Source organism: Quercus lobata, chromosome 12, assembly GCF_001633185.2.
Source record: "Quercus lobata isolate SW786 chromosome 12, ValleyOak3.0 Primary Assembly, whole genome shotgun sequence".
NCBI classification, from domain to species: domain Eukaryota; kingdom Viridiplantae; phylum Streptophyta; class Magnoliopsida; order Fagales; family Fagaceae; genus Quercus; species Quercus lobata.
Window position 1 is genome coordinate 32542380 of NC_044915.1, and position 18940 is coordinate 32561319.

The window sequence follows — 18940 nt, forward strand, 5'->3', positions numbered from 1 at the left end:
TTTATATGCTACTGTTGGAAAATGTATTCATATGGTTCCTTCAATACATCTCATACACCCATTTTTGGGTTAGTCTTCTTTGAGACAGTTTGATTGATCATAGGAGCTGGGGAGGTAAATTAGTATCCAAAGTCATAAACTGGCCATTGTAGATAATTCTTTTTGGGGTTGAATATATATATATTTTTTAAATTTTTTATCTAATAAAATTTCTATCTCTATCTCAAAAAAAAAAAAAAAAAAAAAAAAAAAAAAAAAAAAAAAAAAAAAAAAAAAAAAAAATAAATTTTATATTTTTTCTTTTTTAAGATTGGTTAGTTTTTACATTAAAATGTTTTGGATTAAAAAAAAAATTTAAATGGGTTTTGGGTAGGGTATGGATATCCATGGATAATATATTTGGGTAAGATTCGGGTATTGATAATCAGGTATCCATGAACAAACTTTTCGGGTAGGGTATGGGTATACCCAATCCATACCCTACCCATGGCCATCCCTACGGTAAATAGCGACATTCATCACGCTTCTCTGCACTCATTTTTCCTTTTAATGTTGGTTTCAACATGTTTTAACCTAGATTAGAATGCTAGAGTATATTTCACGATTAATATTTTATTTTTTGTATCTAACTGTTTATATGGCGCCGCGCTCGCATCATGCATTATCCTTTGGGCCATCCTCTACACATTGTGATAGTGCCAACCTATATTATTGCCATATGGGCCGGCCCACTTCACTCTTTAAGCTCTCTACAGCATCATTAAGGCCTGCTCATTTAGCTCAGTCTAGCCTATACAATTAAAGCCACACACAAAAGATGGTTGGCCCAAAAATTTTGGGCCAAATTATTGCAGTCCTTTTCAGCCCATTGAGCTTATTGTTGCTGAAATTGAAAACTGAAAACACTGTAACAAAATAATTTTTAAATGTGTGAATAGTATTGTGGGACCCATTTTTTAATATTTTTTAACCCGTGAACAGTGTCAAACAGTGTGTAAACAGTGTCAAACAGTGGTGAACAGTGTTCTTGTCCCCCAAAATCAGAAACGGTGCAGGAAAAAAAAAAAAAAAAAAAAGAGTAAAACGCAAAACGCTGACTTGGGTTTCAGCAGTATCCAAACGCCCTCATAATGACAGGTTGAAACTTGAAAGATAGATATATTAAAATAAGAATAAGAATGTTTGCAAAAAGATATTAAAATAACGAAATTACTAAACCACCCTGTTATTGGTCCAATAAGATTTTAAAAAATTGACTTTATAATTTTTCTAAAATTATCACAACCAATCATAGTAACAATTTTATTTTTTTAATAGTTATAAATATATCTTCTTTTGTGGGAGCCCCTATCCATTCTTCACACTTTGCTTTCGGAGGGATCCTCTGTTTTCTCTGCATTTGATCATCAAAAAAGGTGAAGCCCAGAGATCAATATCTCCCAAATTTTATGTAAAGTTATTATTTTTGTGTGCATATTTAAGTGAAACAAGGCTGATGTAGTTCTATTTTATTTATTATTTATTTGAATTTTTCTTGTCCATAATTTGAATTATCCATATATATAGCTATAAGGAGTGACTCTGTTTTTTTTCTCTTGTGGGTGTATCTGATCTAGGGTTTTGGGGACCCTTTGGCTATCTTTTTGGGTTTTGACTATCTGGGTCTCACTTATTTTCATTGAAAGTTGAATCCTTTTGTGGGGGACTTTGTAGGAGATTGATCTTTGAACTGATAGTGGTTGCTGTAATACTAGCTTGTTTAGGCTCTTGATTTTGAATGGCTCGGTTGGTTCTGCCATGCAAAGGTGCGGGTTTGGCAAGGATGGGTCTATTGGGTTTGGTCTCCTCTACTCCTGTGAATACCTACTTCTCATTTTCTCAGTCGTGGTTTTGTGTTTGTATGTGTGTGTTAAAAAAAAAAAATTTGGAATCAATTTCAATAGCTGCTTTATGGTTACAAACTTTTTTTCTTTTGTACATTATATTACTTTATTTGATTTAGACCTATTATTTTTTCATATTGGTTCCATGGGAATGATGAGATTCTATTGCCAATTGTTCTCATTTTTATTAATGTTCTCTCTCTAGACACACACACACACACATATATTCCTTTGGTTGGTGATATGCTTTTGTACTTTTATAGTGGAGAGTGAGGTGTAGTGTATTGACTATTAATTTTGAGGAATTAAATAGAGAAACTACAATTAATTTTGAAGTGGGGTTTTAGGTCATGCTCTTAATGAGTCTTCTGCCTGGTGAGGGTTTAGTTCATAGCATATGGAAGTTTGGTTGCCTTGTGTTCAATTATGTGAAGTTGAATTTATCTGCTGTTGATTTCCAGTCGTGAATTAGTTTTATGATTTGTACTTCATGATAGCTAATTCACCTGTAAAAATGGTTTGATTTGTCTATCTGCAGCTTCAGGTTACAAGCCGTGTTAGGTTTTTGGAGAATTCAGCAAAAAATATTTATAGATATAGACGCTTTCTTACTTCGGAGGTTGGTGCTCTCTCTCTCTCTCTCTCTCGCTATATAGTCTACTAGGATTTTTTTTTAGTGGTATTGTGTTTAGTGGCTTCTGAATGATTTTGGATCTCTGCTATTCAAATAGGAGTTTTTTGCTATAAAAAAAAAGAAAAAAAAAAGGAAAAAACAAAGAAGGTTTATGGATTCATTGATTGATTGTTGATTTCAGGCTTTGTGCCGAAGGAATTGTCGCTTTTCATATCCTTCATTATCCGTAAGTTGCTATAGATTGAATTAATGTGCTTTCTTGTATGTCTACACACAAGCACACACATGATATACATATCGTGTTTGATGCTCATTTTGGGTACTTTGTAGTTTCTAATTATCATTTTTTTAATCATTTGCATTCCTCAACCTTATTGTAGAGGGCTAAACAAGCCAACAGGAGGCTGATTTGTTCGTTTGCCACAGAAACCTTAAAAAAACCTGTTGAAGAATCCGAGATGGATACGCCTAAAGAAATCTTTTTGAAGGATTACAAGATGCCTGATTACTATTTTGATACGGTACAAATATACTTAAATTAATTTTTCCACGTTAGAACTAGAATAACTTTGTGGCATTTGTTTTTGTGTGCATACTGATGGAATTATGACTACAGGTGGATTTGAGATTTTCATTGGGTGAAGAGAAAACAATTGTTTCTTCAAAAATAACTGTGTTCCCCAGAATTGAAGGTGGGTTGTGACCATTCTTCCTATTTAGTACTTTGTTCACTGGTAGTATTTATATCTCTGACAGATAAGTAATTAGCTGTTCAAGCGGCAATGTTTTCCTCACATTTTCCTATAGCAGCGGTCTAAGTATTAGGTCTTGTTCATTCTTCTACTCAAGTTAAGGCCTATGAGAAATTTTGGAAGAATACTTCTATGCCATTTTTATTCTTTTTTAATAAATAATTCTTGTGAAATAGGTTCTTCTCCTCTGGTTTTGGATGGACACGACGTAAAGTTGGTCTCAATTTGTGTTAATGGCAAGGAAGTCAAGGTTTGTAATTTTCCTACTTTTCCTTAGGTCCTTCAATACAAACAAATAGAAAGCCTTTCTTGTTGCCCAAATTTTATAATTATATGCGTTGTGGTTTGACTTCTTACAATAGGAAGTTTAAGTTTAATAGCCAATTTTTGTTTTTGGTTCTACTTAAATCTAAAGATACCTGAGTTACAGTATCATTGACATGCCATATAATAATATATATTTTCTAATTTAACAATTTCTAGTGCTATGAATTGGTGCATGTCTGTGTGTTTTCTAGGGGTGCAGGTGGGCTAGAGTATTACTTAGTTTTTTAAGGTTTTCTTACTATGACCCCTTTTTTTCTTCATAGGAGGGAGAATACCTGTTGGACTCGCGCCATTTGACACTCCTATCACCACCTAGTGGTACATTTGCTTTGGAAATTGTTAATGAGATACATCCTGAGCAGAACACATCTTTAGAGGTAAAACATGCCTTCTGGTATCCACAAGTTCATTTTGAAGTCTATGTGGATCTTTCTTGTCCATATAATAAATCAAACCCACTGCAGGGACTGTATAAGTCATCTGGGAATTTCTGTACACAATGTGAAGCTGAGGGTTTTCGGAAAATTACATTTTATCAGGTGGGTATCTTGCAGCACCTATTTATTCTAGTGGCCTGTAATTGGTAATGTTGATTCTAACTTTCCAGTTTATTGATGCGTTCCAACTGCAAACAGGACCGCCCTGATATAATGGCAAAATACACATGTCGCATTGAAGCTGATAAGTCATTGTATCCGGTATTGTTGTCTAATGGAAATCTCATAGAACAAGGTGACCTCGAGGTAAGCTTCACTTTTTCTGCATGGAAAAGGCATTTGTGTTCCAACCAAAAAAAAGGGGGGGGCAATTATTTAGAATCTTATGTGCTGTTCTTTATTGTTATTTTTCTTTGCTGCAGGGTGGTAGACATTATGCCCTGTGGGAGGATCCCTTTAAGAAACCTTGCTACTTGTTTGCCTTAGTTGCTGGACAGTTGGAGAGCAGAGATGACAAATTTATCACCCGTTCTGGTAGGGAGGTCTCACTAAGGATCTGGACCCCAGCACAAGATGTGCCCAAGACTGCTCATGCCATGTATTCGCTTAAGGCGGCTATGAAATGGGATGAGGATGTTAGTTTCTTCATATAAAACCTGATTTTTTAATTTGATACTAAAAATTTCCTTATTGATCTTATTCTAAAGCATACTTTCTGTCTTATGCCTCTGCAAACAGGTTTTTGGTCTTGAATATGACCTGGATCTCTTTAATATTGTGGCTGTTCCAGATTTTAACATGTAAGTTAATTTTTTTAAAATAAATATTTGGTACCCATTTGATACTTTTTGGTGACAAATATCTTGTGCTATAGTACTTTTAATGTTTTACTTGCTCATATTTCTTGTTTCTGAAATGATCAGGGGAGCCATGGAAAACAAGAGTTTGAATGTATGCTTTCTGAACTTATTTCAGTTCACACATTGATGTCTCTCCTTAGATCTTTTCGAAACTATAGTTGAACTTAAATTGCCTTTTTCTAGATTTTCAATTCCAAGCTTGTCCTGGCATCTCCAGAAACAGCTACAGATGCAGATTATGCTGCAATTTTAGGAGTTATTGGCCATGAGGTTTGTTTTTAATATCTATAATGAAATGGGTTCTTTACTCTAATATGAATTTAATTTTTAGTGACATTGGTTTCATGTTTTTTATAATTTGCAGTACTTCCACAACTGGACTGGCAACAGGTTAATTCATATCCCATCATAGCTCATTATTCCTTCAAAAAAAAAAAAAAAAAAAAAGAGAGTAAAAAATGTGCTGTGTGTTTAGCTCCTCATCTTATAGTTTGCTTTCTTACATTTGTCACTTTTATACTTGTTACTTTGGTTTGAAACTAATTTTCTTCTATTCATGATGATTTGGAACTTTGATGTTAATCACTACCTTATCTTTTAATATTCAATGTGTTCACACCTCAGTCATGATTTGATATAATAATTGCAGAGTGACATGTCGTGACTGGTTCCAGCTCAGCCTAAAGGAAGGTCTCACCGTTTTCCGTGATCAGGTATAGGCTTTTTGTCCTGTCTACAAATTAGTCTTGAACACACTATATATTCTTTTTTGGAGCTTACAAATATAAGAATCTTTAATAATTGGTAGGAGTTTTCATCTGATTTGGGAAGTCGTACTGTAAAGCGGATTGCTGATGTTTCCAAGCTTCGAAATTATCAGTTTCCACAGGTCTTCCTTCTTTCTTTCTAGAATATATAAAATGCGTGCAACCTCTAGATTGATGCCTTTGTTCTTATAATGTTATCATAATTGTCTAATTATCATTTTAAACCATGTAGAGCATTTGTGAATAGACATGTTTGCCTATCTAAAATAGGTGTCATTGACGTTGTGTAGAGTTTTTGGTATTATATGCTGCATTTAAGTGTATATATGTTTCCTTAATTTTCAGGATGCTGGTCCCATGGCTCATCCTGTACGGCCACATTCTTACATTAAGGTCAGAAATCATTTTCTGTTTCTTTTGTCTCTTCTAAAGTTTCTGTCATGTTATCAACATAATATACGTCTTTCTTGACTATAACGCTTTTAACTTGTGTTCCTTCTTCTTCCATCCTACAACAGATGGACAACTTCTACACAGGCAAGTTGTTCTTTACATAATTTAACTTGAGTTAATAGTTATATTCACATTTATTTTGGTGAATTGGAAATTGTCATGTTCTTTTAACTTTTGGATATGTGGCTCTCTTGTGCATTGTGTTGGATATGATGCTGATTTGGGGCCTTCACCAACTTCATCGTGCAGTAACGGTAGGGTTTAGCAATTGTCTTTGCATCTTATAATCCTCATATCCCATGTACGCTCTTGAGAAATTATCTAATTGTACTTTGTTTCATTTTCTTTTACAGGTGTATGAAAAGGTTTGACTTTTTTGTTCAACAACAAATCTCTCTCTCTCTCTCAGGACAATGACTTTTTTTTTTTAATTTATTGATTTTTTGTTCTTATGATCCAATTTCAGGGAGCTGAAGTTGTCAGGATGTACAAAACCTTACTGGGGAGTCAAGGGTTCCGAAAAGTAAGATTTAGAATTTGTCTGAGTTTAAATCTGATTATGTGATATAAATGTCTAGTTCATTATATAGCTGCTGATCTGTGGGTGTCCATGTATACAATTTCTCCACTTTCAGGGCATGGATCTTTATTTCAAGAGACATGATGGGCAAGCTGTAACCTGTGAAGATTTTTTTGCTGCCATGCGAGATGCAAATGATGCTGATTTTGCTAATTTCTTACAATGGTCTGTATCTGCCTTTTGTTTCTTTTGAGCTTCTGAAAATTTTGATGCTTACTCTTTAAAATATAACTAAAATACAGGTACTCCCAAGCTGGGACCCCTCTTGTCAAAGTGACATCATCATATGATCCCAAAGCTCGTACATTTTCTCTAAAATTCTGGTATACATGCTTGTGATCTCTCTTTCAGCAAAGAATTATGGTCTTTCTCATTGGCTGGTGATATGGCTAACAAGTGTTTGATTGTGGCTTTTCACAGTCAAGAGGTACCACCGACTCCAGGGCAACCTGTAAAAGAACCCATGTTCATTCCTGTTGCACTAGGTTTGCTTGACTCAACTGGCAAGGACATCCCTCTTTCCTCTGTGTATCATGATGGAACATTGCAGTCTGTCTCAAGCAATGATCAGCCAGTATATACTACAGTTCTACGAGTGACCAAGGTCAGTTCAGAACTTTTATGTTTGCCTTTTTTCTTTTTTTTGTGTGTATTTTCCCTTTTTGCTTAATGGACCAACAGTGAGTTACTAAGAGAAAAGATAAATACAAAATCTTGTAGACATTTTGAGATAATCCACTTCATATTCTATGCAAAGCAAGAACAATTTTGTCTTATGTTTGTATTGACCCAATACTACATTGCTAAGCATTAGGCGCCTTTTATTACTTTTTAATTGTTTATACACGTATTAATATTTGTATGATTGGAGTTGGACTGAGCAGAAAGAAGAAGAGTTTGTGTTTTCTGATATATCTGAGCGGCCAGTTCCATCTCTATTGCGGGGCTATAGTTCTCCTATTCGTCTTGAATCTGATCTGACTGACAGCGATCTGTCTTTCCTTCTTGCTCATGATTCTGATGAGTTCAACCGGTTTGTCTTTCTAAATGCTGCGATACCCCTTTTTTTCTTTTTTGTAATTAGCAACTGATGGACAGAAATTTACTTGATTATTTTTCTGTTCAGTTGGGAGGCTGGACAGCTGCTGGCACGCAAGCTGATGCTCAGCTTGGTGGCTGATTTCCAACAAAACAAGCCATTGGTTCTGAATCCAAATTTTGTGCATGGACTCAGAAGCATACTTGGTGACTCAAGCTTGGATAAAGTATGACTTCTTTCTTTTTGAAAAAAAAAAAAAAATAGTGGGGGAACGGTGAATGTACTAATGTAACTTCAATTCAATGACCTCTGCTTTCCAGGAATTTGTTGCAAAGACAATGACTCTACCTGGAGAAGGGGAAATAATGGACATGATGGGAGTTGCAGATCCTGATGCTGTTCATTCTGTTCGCACTTTCATCAGGAAGCAGCTTGCCCAGGAACTGAAAGCAGAGTTACTCAGCACAGTATGCATTCTTCCTAGGAGTTGCATAAATATGATATATTAATTACTATTTTGTGCTTCTATCTATTTTTATTTATTTTTTGTTGAGTAATAAATTGTTTGTGTTAATGCTTCACAGGTTGAAAAAAATAGGAGGTCAGAAGAGTATGTGTTTGACCACCCTAATATGGCAAGGCGTGCTTTGAAGAATATTGCACTAGGTACGTTTTGCTTTAATTGTATTTTTGCAAGATTGGCCTTTGATAAACTTTTATAAATTGATTGTGTTTTGTATTTTCTATAGTGTATCTTGCATCACTTCCAGAGTATACCGAGCTTGCGTTGCAGGAGTATAGAACTGCCACAAATATGACCGATCAATTTGCAGCTTTGGCGGCCATAGCCCAGAACCCTGGTAAAACTCGTGATGATGTTCTGGCTGACTTCTATAGCAAGTGGCAGCATGACTTTTTGGTATTACTTCTGCTCAATTGCTCTTAATTTGCTAGAATGATATTTTTGGGTCTCTCTGAGTTCTGTGTTGTGCGTTTCATCTCTCTCTCTCTCTCTCTCTCTCTCTAAGGGAGGGAATGTATGGTAGGTATTTTGCATAGGATTTTCCCAAGTACACAATGAGGACCTTCCTGATATATGAGTAGTTGTAAGGCATAGTTCAGAACTCAGCTTGTATACACAGGAAATGATACTTGTTAGGAAAATAAATGGGCATCCTTAGAACTTGATCAAGTTGTGTTTGGAAGCATCTCTGTGGAAGAAAGACATTTAGGTAACTTTGTTAACAAAGCTAATTATGAGGCAAGATTGAACTGGTGATGCATTCTTAATATTCCCTAATTATCAGTGGATGAAAACATGCTTAATGTTTACAAGTTGCTATTGGAGCTTTTCAGTTTTTCTTTTTTTTTTTATTAGTGTATATGATACTGTTTTTTATTTTTTATTTTTATTTATCCGATGTTGAGTGTGGTTCTGGATTTTGAGAATCGTTTCCTTCACCAATTTATGCAGGGAAAGTTTCTTCTCATCATTGTGACATAATCTTATCCTCCCCAATCTCATATTCCTCTTTTTCTTCAGGTTGTGAATAAATGGTTTGCCCTTCAAGCCATGTCTGACATTCCTGGTAACGTTGAGAATGTTAAGAGCCTCTTAGACCACCCTGCATTTGACCTGCGTAATCCAAACAAGGTGTACTCCCTCATCGGAGGTTTCTGTGGGTCTCCTGTGAATTTCCATGCAAAAGACGGGTCAGGCTACAAGTTCTTGGGAGAAATTGTACTGCAACTAGACAAACTCAACCCTCAGGTCCATTCAAAATTTTCTTTTTGGGCTTTTTATATGATTTACATCATATTAATTACTAATTTATTTTTGGTATTCTTTATCCTTGTCATGAATTGTAGGTGGCATCCCGCATGGTCTCAGCCTTTTCTAGATGGAGGCGTTATGATGAAACCAGGCAAAACCATGCGAAGGTAGGACATCGTTGCTGTAAATATTTCTTGTTAACGTTGTTGTTGTCTTTTTAATCTAAATCCCCTCTTTTCATATTGTAAACTTATGATGTCCTTCTTGTAATGAATTCATTCTTACACTACATCTCAAAAAATTGTTCTACTGAAAGAGGACAATGTTGTCTTTGTCTAAGTACAAAATTTGATTGGTGTTTTGCAGGCACAGCTGGAGAGGATAATGTCTACCAATGGACTGTCAGAGAATGTATTTGAGATTGCCTCAAAAAGCTTGGCTGCTTAAATGTGTTGATTTATTTCAGGTGAAAAATAATGCAAAGAACCATCGCCAGCTTTATAGGATAATAAATATGTTGTGTCATGTTTTGCCTTGTCTCCATAAACTATGTTTTTTTATGTAGAGCAGAGGAAACTTTCCATTAATTAAAACTGTTTTTACTTCCAAAGTCAGTGTATTCCGTTTTGGGGTGACGGGGGCTGCTCTATCACTGTGCTGGAACATATGATACATTATTATTTAAAGAAGTGTGTTTCTTTTATGTAAAACGTTCTTCGTGTAGTGTTGTGTTTGTACCCACTCAATACTTGGATGAGATCTTGAAAAGAGTCCCACACAGATCCAAAACTCAAAAACCCCATCAGGAATCACTGTTCTAGCCCTGCTTCTCTCATTGCTATCTCTCTTATGCATAGTGATTTTAGGTTTTTTTTTGCTAAAGCATAGTGATTTTAGTTACTATCGAAATGTGACAAGTTAGTATGATTTATGTTACCAACAAATATGATAAAGTTTCCTTGCTATTACTGGTTCAAAATGACAAAAAAATAAAATATGGAAAAAAAGGGAAAAAAATGCTTTTTCCTATCATAAGGTGGAACCTACCATTGAATGCTTTTGCTATTCTGAGTTATTGATCAATGTGATGTGGGTCAAAGGGTGTGACGAAGTTACTACCGTGTATAATCTTGCTACTAACAGAAATATGAATAAATTACTCTTGGTTTCTAAAATTTGGTATAGTTTGAATTTTGGTTCTTCAAATTTCAAGAGTTCGGATTTGGTCCCTGAAATTTCATAAAGGGAATTATGTGTTTGTATCCTTTATTTTTCGGCTTATGTGAATTGAATCAAGATTGAATTGATTTCCAATCGAATTTATCCCAAATTATAGGGACAAAAATATAATAGACGTTTGACTATAAACTTTGTTGTATGTTTTTTATCTTTTTAACACACATAAAATATCGTGTTAATCTATAAACTTATTTTTTTACTATTTGATCTATAAACTTATTCTTTTATGCATAATTTTAAAGTACAAAAACATGAAATTTAAATATTTGATTAATGACATAACTATTGGTTTTTGATATTCTGAAAATTTTACAAAGATGGAGGATATAAGAAGAAAATGTAATTTAACGGTAGATTTGTCAAAATTCACATTTAATAAAAAAATATAGAGTAAAATTATAGCCTTAAATTATGACCAAAATTGTTACCAAAATTTTTTTCAAATGTAATTTCCCCGAACCCCTCAACTCTTCCCCTCGAGATGCTGATGATGTTTGAAAAAGTCATAAAAACCTGTAACTAGTTGTCCTATATTAAAATGAAATTATGCTTTGTGGAAATCCATATTAACAATTCTTGTATTAATCATATCATATGTGATAGATTCGAAAGCAGATCCTTTTGCCAAGAGCATCACATGGCCTAAGGATTGGACTAACGTGCTTATGTCAGATTTTAGACTTTTTAGTATAGTCTACGTTCGGTCACAATTAAATTTTTGCATCTTTTATTTTTAATCTTTATAGTTTATATTATGTACTAGTATCATAGCATGTATCATATTTCAATTTTGTATATTTAAATTATTATTTTTGTTTCAGTTATAGTCTTTGAAATATTAGAAACATCTAAATTTAATCTTTATTTTTTCGTGGGTTCTAGTTAACTTAACTGATAAAGTCTTTGATGATTGAATAAGAGATCTGGGGCTCACACCAAAAACCGATTGGTGTATTGATCTGACGATAAAAGAGTTATTACTAGGAGCGAACGCAACAGATTGAAACTCCATTTTAAAAAAAATCTTTAGTGTTACTAAAAATAAGATATAACATGAGTTTTGTACCTAAACCATTAGTATTAAAGTTTACAACTAGGAAAGATAAATGTTATTTGTAATAAAAACTTAAAGACACGTGAGTCCAACAATTAATTTAAACTAAATTCTAAACAAATAGGATTAGGAGACATTGTGGTCCTTCACGTATGTGTTACGTACAATTATAAGAGCAATTATGCAATGTAGTTCTGAATGTATCATTGTATCAAAAAAAAAAAAAAGGTTCTGAATGTATCATTAAAAAAATATAAAAACATTTTAATAAAAAGATATAATATTTTTTTTAAAGTAATATCAATAATTATTATGGTTAATTAGACTTTCTCCTTAACTATAATACAGTTGCGATGTCTCTATAAACTTTTAAACTAAAATCATGTCTACTCTTAACTATTGTTAATAAACACTATACTCTCTAACATTAGAAAACGTAATAAATTTAACAAAAAGTCAACCTTTTCAATATTTAAAAAAAAAAAAAAAAAACGTGCCTGATAGAAATTTAAGGTTTTTTAGTTAAATTTGATGGAAACCTAATGGTTTGTCAGGTTTCAAAGAGATTGTTTAGTTTTATAGTTATAAGAGTCATTACAACTACTGTTGCATTTACTTTGATGAAATTGATTTTTCATTAAGTTTGTGGATATTTAGAATGACTAAAATTGCTGGTTAATCACTTTACCCAAAACTCGTTAGCCCAACCACCACCTCCCAATTACGTCACCCATCACAAATTTTTTATCCGAACTTCTTATTTAAGCATTTTTTAAAAAAAATTTATGAAGTATTAAAAAAATGATTAACTTTTTCTTACAATTTTTTAAATTTCGCATAAATTTTTTTTAAATATATTAATAGTACATGTCTTTAGGACATACATTAACCAAATCATTTTATTATATATATGCAATTAGGAGATGAAAAAATGTGAAAAAATAGTAAATTTTGTTCTTTTATAGTATTTTCACTACATCAAAATAAGTATATTACATCAAGGGTTAATACAGCTAAATTAGTATAGTGGCATTAGACATAATATCATATCTAAAAATTAAAAGTCGTTGCAATAGTAACTTAAAAGTAGTAAATTATTACATTAACAATAATTATTTGCAATAATTTATAATTTTCAGTTATAATAGAGACTTTAATACTAAATTGAATTTAGAAAATATTTTTCAATAACTTAAATTGAAGAAAAAAAAATATTCAATAACTTAAATTGAGAAAACCATTGTAATAACTTGATACAAATTATTTTGCGATATATTACAATAGAAATTTCAAAGAGACAACTTATTGTAACAAATATAACATTGCAATAACTAAATATTAATTATTTTACAATCTATTATTATGACAAACATGAAACTGCAATGAATATATCATGAGTCGTGTTAACGAGCATCGTAAGGTGCTCGTTAACAACAACTTTTTTGTAGCTTTTTGTCTACTTTTTGCAGTTTTGTCTTTTTTGACAATTTTTTAGCAGTTTTTTTTTTTAAATCCTTTTTGACAAGTCTTTTAATAACTTTTTGTCATTTTTATTAAGTAGAATCCATATAGGAAAATCTTAACCAACACTGCACGGTGCTTGTTAACATTTTCCATACATTATTACAATAATTTAATTTCAATTATTTTACAATCTATTGTAATAAAAAATATTAAACAATTATTTATTACAATAAAGATACCATTGCAATAATTTGACCAAAAATTATTTTTATCAATTCTTTGCAATCTATTGCAAGATATTCGAAGTAGTAAATTTTTTATTGCAACAAAAAATATATTATTACATCAAAATTATCGTTAAAATATTTAAGTTTTATTACAACAATTTTTTTTTTAGCACAAACTTATTGTAAGGACACAATTTTTTAACGACCCAAGGATGGACTCGTATGTAAAAGGGCCCGAACAATACGATTTGTAGAGAGTGGGCTTGGAAAGGCTGGACCTTGGTCGTTGGGCGATGGTTTGGGCGGGATCTTCATGGAAGCCCATATGGCTGAGCCTTATACGGATGTGGTGTGAAGATCTATCTCCTCGGAATTAGTCCGAGGAGCGTCTCGTCCTTGCCATCCTCCTCCTTTATGAGTTCATTCTCCCCCTTTTTCTCCGGTCTCTGGCCTCCCCCCTTTTTCAATGCCACGAGCTTCCCTTTTATACTAGTATTTCCGTCTCATTCTTCATCTACGTGTCCGTTTCTCCTTGTTTGGGGTGGTTACTTGTCTTATCAATCCTTACGTCAGAGTGGTTGGGAAGAGCTGGACAGCATGGTATGAGTATGGGTTTGTCAGGCGATGGGCTCCACAGTAAGGTGTCGGCAGCCTTCTCCCTTGTACTGATTTTGTCCTTTTCCTCAGGCCTTTTTGTGAGATGTTGGGCATAAAGTCGTCCTCAGCCACATCCTTGGACCTTTTCAAGGAGTTTTCATTGCGCGTTCTTAGCATTAGGGTTCCTCGGCCTGGGCTTTGGGCTTTTAACACAAAGCAGGCTGGGACCTCAGATTTCGGGCCCCACACTTATTATCTCAAATTTTATTGCAACACTTCGCATAAACTATTACAATGATTCTAATGTTATTACAACGATTTTTTTTCGTAAACATTTTTTTGTTGTAGAATTTCAAGAATCAGACCAAAACAATTAAAATTTTGTTGGCTATCTAAGTTTTCCCTTATATATATAAAAAAAGAAAACAGTAAATTGGAAATGTGAAACAAAACGGATAATTAATTGAAACCTACTAAAAATTAGTCAAAAAACCTATATACTATACTAATGTTTACGTTTGCCAAGGAGAGTGTCCTTTTTTATTCTTTCTTGCTTTAAAAATCGGTGCCCATCCTTTCCTGAAGACAACCTTGTATAATCAGAACGGGATTCTTTTTTTTTTTTTTTTTTTTGATGTGATCAGAACGGGATTCTAGTCATACAACAACAACTTTTTTAGACTCTCTCAGATAACTGTCTCTGTCTCTCTGTGCTAGCAATTTTAGCATCTCTGAATAGTTATGATTGATCACCACGTGCAGCAACAGACAGCCGTACGATGATACCCTTAATTAAGTTCACAAAACCATGGGTCAAACTCTCAAAAACCACCTTATTATTTGATTAAATAAATAAATAAATAATTACATCATCTCCTCTGTCAGATATAGGGAATTTTGGGACCCACTTTCCTTCCCCTGAAGTCTTCCACTTTAGAAACTACTCCCCCTACCAGTTACTACCTCCTTTTTGTCCACGTGCCACGTGTACTCCCTCGTATTAAGTTTGGTTTGGTTGAAAACAGACAGGATTTTGTTGTAGGTAGCCAACCCATCTAGTCTGTACAACTACACAACAGCACTATACACTTTAGAATTAAATTTCTCTCTCTCTCTCTCTCTCTCTCTCTCTCTCAAAGTGCATGTGATGAGTTGTGAATGGTGTTTCTCTCTCTCTAAAAATGTTAGGAACGCAACAAAGTTTATAATAACTTTTGTTACAATTAATCATGCGATGGGTTGTGAATTGTCTCTTTTTTTTTTTTTTTTTTTTTTTTTAAAATGCTAAAAACATAACAAAATTTACAATTTTTATCATGACTCATCGCATAATAAAATATGACTTATGATTACTGAGGTAAAAGTAGTTTGTCGTATCTCCACCGCCACAACTTGCCAAAGTAACAAAAGTATGAACTTTTATCATGGTACTAGCTGTGTTCTCTCTCTCTCTCACATGTATCTTAGATTGAACTTCCGTACAGACTCATTATATCTACTAGAGTGCTATGGAGTTTTTCTTTTTTTGGTGAAAAAAGTGCTATGGAGTTGAACTGTAGTATATTACAATAAAAAGTCATCACCTCTGGCCTAAATTAGGCCTAAGTGCTTTTCCTTGATTAAGAAATGGATAAATACCAATGGATGATCTAGAACTTTGGACTTTGGAGGTATGCTTCAATTAACTTGATCTAAGCATTTGGGATTTAATGCCTTTAAAATTTATTTATATTAATCACCTAATGACTATCTGGCTTGATGACATTTCATCAATGCCTCTCTAGTTTAATGGCATCTAGCCTTTAATTATGAGGTTAGGAGCAAAACCCATATGGCCTCAGGTCTTTAAGTTGTTTACTTAATTTAAGATAATCTCACTACAAATGATAATTATTGTCAGATTTTCCTGTTTTTATTATATATTTTGACTACAAAAAAGAAAAGAAAAGAAAAATAAAAATAAAAGCCCCTCTCTTGTGGAGTGCAGGGGTGGTCCAGCTAAATGCTAACTTCAGTAGTAAGTACACCCTATTTTGCATGTGAAATTATCTTTGTGAGAGAGGGAGGTTGAAACAATAATCATGAGAAATGACAATATAATAACCCAAACTTTGTTTAAACTACTTGTATATGAACACATCTTAATTATGTTAAAATTTTACCACTTAGAGAAAAGGATTTATTAGCTTTAATGTTTTATTGGGGCGAAAGGGAATCATTTTTCATTCTTTCTAATGATTTTTTTTTTTTTTTTTTTTTTTTTTTTTTTTTTTCTTTTTGGCTGTGGAAAAGTCAAGCAAAAGGGGAAAAGAATAAATAATATTGTTTAGCAATTTTAGCTATGTTGATTGGTTACTATGTTTGCAATGATGAAAGGCTATCTCGATTAGATTTGAGGTTTGATTAATTAGGTAATTATCATTTGACCCTACTTTAAAGTTTAAAGCTTTACTATGGCTTCAAAAGTCTTCTATCTAATTTTTTGAGTGTCGAGAAGTCAAGCAAAAAGAAAGACAACCAACTCTGATTCAAAGCTATCTTTAGTACTCATTTCCTTTCCTTCTATAGCTTTGATTGGCAAACAATAAAAGAAGGAAAAAAAAATTCACATGAGGTGAATTGAAATTTGAAACGTTCAAAGGAAACGAGTTTCATTCGTCAAAACTCAAAAGCATAAAAAAGCAACTTCTCTCATTTATGGTTTTTAATTTCACAAACCATTGATGGGACCTTGACCCCTGTATACACCTTACCCTTCAAGCCATGCATCAGATAAGCATTAAGCAACACGCCTAGCTTAACGCTTACGTTTTGTTAAAGTCTCAAAGTTTCAACCTCCAATTGAATTCCCCAGGCATCATTCACATGATAGTTAAACAAAATTTCCAATTTGGTTTGGGCATAAGAAAAGAATTGAACTCATACTGATCCGATCCATTGGTCCAGTGTATATTATAAAATTTATAATTTAAATTTCTATTGATCCATTTTTAATGCATACATTGTATTTGTATGAGTAGAAACTAATTTTTAATTAAACTTAGTCCCTTAATACTATTTCCAGGTTGCTAGAAGTGATGTTAAGATGATAAGACTAACTTCTTGAAGTGATAATCTGACTTCGTAGACTAGGGTAGGGGTTTGGAAACACCTCACTTAAGGAGATTTTTTAAGAAATGCTCGAGTTAAACTAGTCCAGAGCAAGTCATATTGAAGTAAAGTAAATTGCAAGAAATATAACAGATTAAAGCCTAAACGATTATCCTAATGCTAAATTGATTTGAATCAAGCAGCAATTCAAATAAAAATTAAATGGAAAACTAGATATTGTATCAAACTTGATAAATACTTTATTTAATAAGATCACGAGTATAAAGGAAATGAACTTGCATGCATAAAGTCTATTACAAAGCCTAAGGACTACTTGATTTGCCTAAGAACTATTATATCTCCTAAGAATCTAAGTACAATTGATCATGAAAGTGCTTAGGTGTGTTATTGGTTGTGTACTTGTGTGTGGTGTTTTTTCCTTGTAGAATCAAACCCTATTTTTACTTGAGACTTAAACAATTATGCTTGATTTCCTTTTCCACGTGTTGCTTCTTGGTTGTCTATCCACCGCCAAGTGTCTTGTTATTAACAAGGCTTAATAACCTCTCTTAATCAATTCTAGGCAACTGCCACCTTGTTGCTCTCGGTTACTTAGTACGTGTCTTCATGTCTGATGCCTTAGGTAACCACTAGAGGTATTTTTTTTACTAATTCTTCAAAATAACTACCCACTTTCCTTATAACTATTTGGGAACTCCACTAAATTAATGTAACTTGTCATTCATTTGGCCTTAGTTATATGATCATTTCCAACCTTGCAATTATGTTTAAGCTTCTTTTCTACGTGGCCTTGCCCTATTCTACCCTGTCGATATTTGACCCAGTACACATATGTATGTATGTATATGTATATGTATATGTATGCACGTGTGCGCGTGTATTAAAGTTATATTTGATTTTATATATTATAAATGAAATACCAATAATGTTACTTGCCAACTTGGCTAACAATTCTCAATTATATATATATATATATATATAGATAATATTTGAGTCACTACTAACGTTGAGTAAATTTTTTTGTAAGTTCATTAAAGACTTTCTTTTTATTTCTTTACGAAGCATGTTATATCTTATTTTGAAAGCTTTATATATTTAGTTATCTTGATAGGTTTTCATGTTTCATATATATAAGAGCTGCATACATGTTCTTTTCCTTATTAATGTAATTTTTGGACTGTTAGAATATTAGAGTTAATTATCCGACTATAAACTTAATGATTTGTGTATAATGTAAATCTTACTTTGAACATTTACCATTTTTTGGGGGTTATATTGAAAGAAATACAAAAGGAGAATATGAGTGATTTTGGTTGAGCCGATTCATTAACTACTAGATCGTTGTTATCAAAATAAAAATCCATTTTAGTTAGGCTCATCTCGACCGCTACTCGATTAGGTTAAATCTAAACCCACCTGACCTGACTTGTTGGCTAGGTGTTTGGTTAATGAAATCCCACTTTCTTGTTCACCCTTTCCAGCAATCTAGGGTAAAATTTTTAGGAAAGCATGAACTTGAACAATTTTCTTACTACATTTTGACTTATAAACAAATGGATGCAATAATTGGAAAATGACAAATGCGGTTAGGAGGCCTTAATCACAAGTTGTGCAGATTATGAACTACTCCAGGTCAAAAGTAGCTCAGTGCTTCTAATTCAAAACATTATCTGGGGCCTCAGTCCAAGGCCTTATAATCAAACTTCATCATATATATTATTCACTAATCGCATTTCTTTGAC

At 33.1% G+C, this 18940-nt stretch overlaps 1 protein-coding gene across 2 annotated transcripts; it reads left to right on the forward strand.

Moving 5' to 3' along the window:
- The first annotated feature begins 1311 nt into the window (after positions 1–1311).
- On the forward strand, positions 1312–10229 carry LOC115970875 (puromycin-sensitive aminopeptidase). Of its 2 annotated transcripts, none has more exons than XM_031090496.1 (32): positions 1312–1415; positions 2422–2502; positions 2699–2743; positions 2898–3038; positions 3134–3209; positions 3446–3519; positions 3860–3973; positions 4061–4135; positions 4232–4339; positions 4456–4668; positions 4772–4833; positions 4957–4984; positions 5077–5163; positions 5258–5283; positions 5543–5606; positions 5702–5782; positions 6006–6053; positions 6179–6197; positions 6363–6367; positions 6467–6478; positions 6580–6636; positions 6749–6858; positions 6936–7016; positions 7114–7297; positions 7578–7726; positions 7820–7958; positions 8053–8199; positions 8317–8398; positions 8482–8651; positions 9276–9503; positions 9602–9673; positions 9873–10229. In XM_031090496.1, exons 4-32 carry the CDS (start codon positions 2976–2978, stop codon positions 9951–9953), a joined length of 2655 nt encoding a protein of 884 aa, XP_030946356.1. In that variant the 5' UTR covers positions 1312–1415; positions 2422–2502; positions 2699–2743; positions 2898–2975; the 3' UTR covers positions 9954–10229. The 2 variants fall into 2 exon arrangements, with proteins under 2 accessions (XP_030946356.1, XP_030946355.1); XM_031090495.1 differs by lacking the exon at positions 1312–1415 and adding an exon at positions 1516–1855.
- The last annotated feature ends 8711 nt before the right edge of the window (positions 10230–18940 follow it).

Coding starts and splice junctions, on each gene's coding strand:
- LOC115970875 (XM_031090495.1), top strand. CDS start 1,778: ATGGCTCGGTTGGTTCTGCCATGCAAAGGTGCGGGTTTGGCAAGGATG. Junction 5,284..5,542: donor CACAACTGGACTGGCAACAG/GTTAATTCATAT, acceptor TAATAATTGCAG/AGTGACATGTCGTGACTGGT. Junction 9,504..9,601: donor TAGACAAACTCAACCCTCAG/GTCCATTCAAAA, acceptor CATGAATTGTAG/GTGGCATCCCGCATGGTCTC.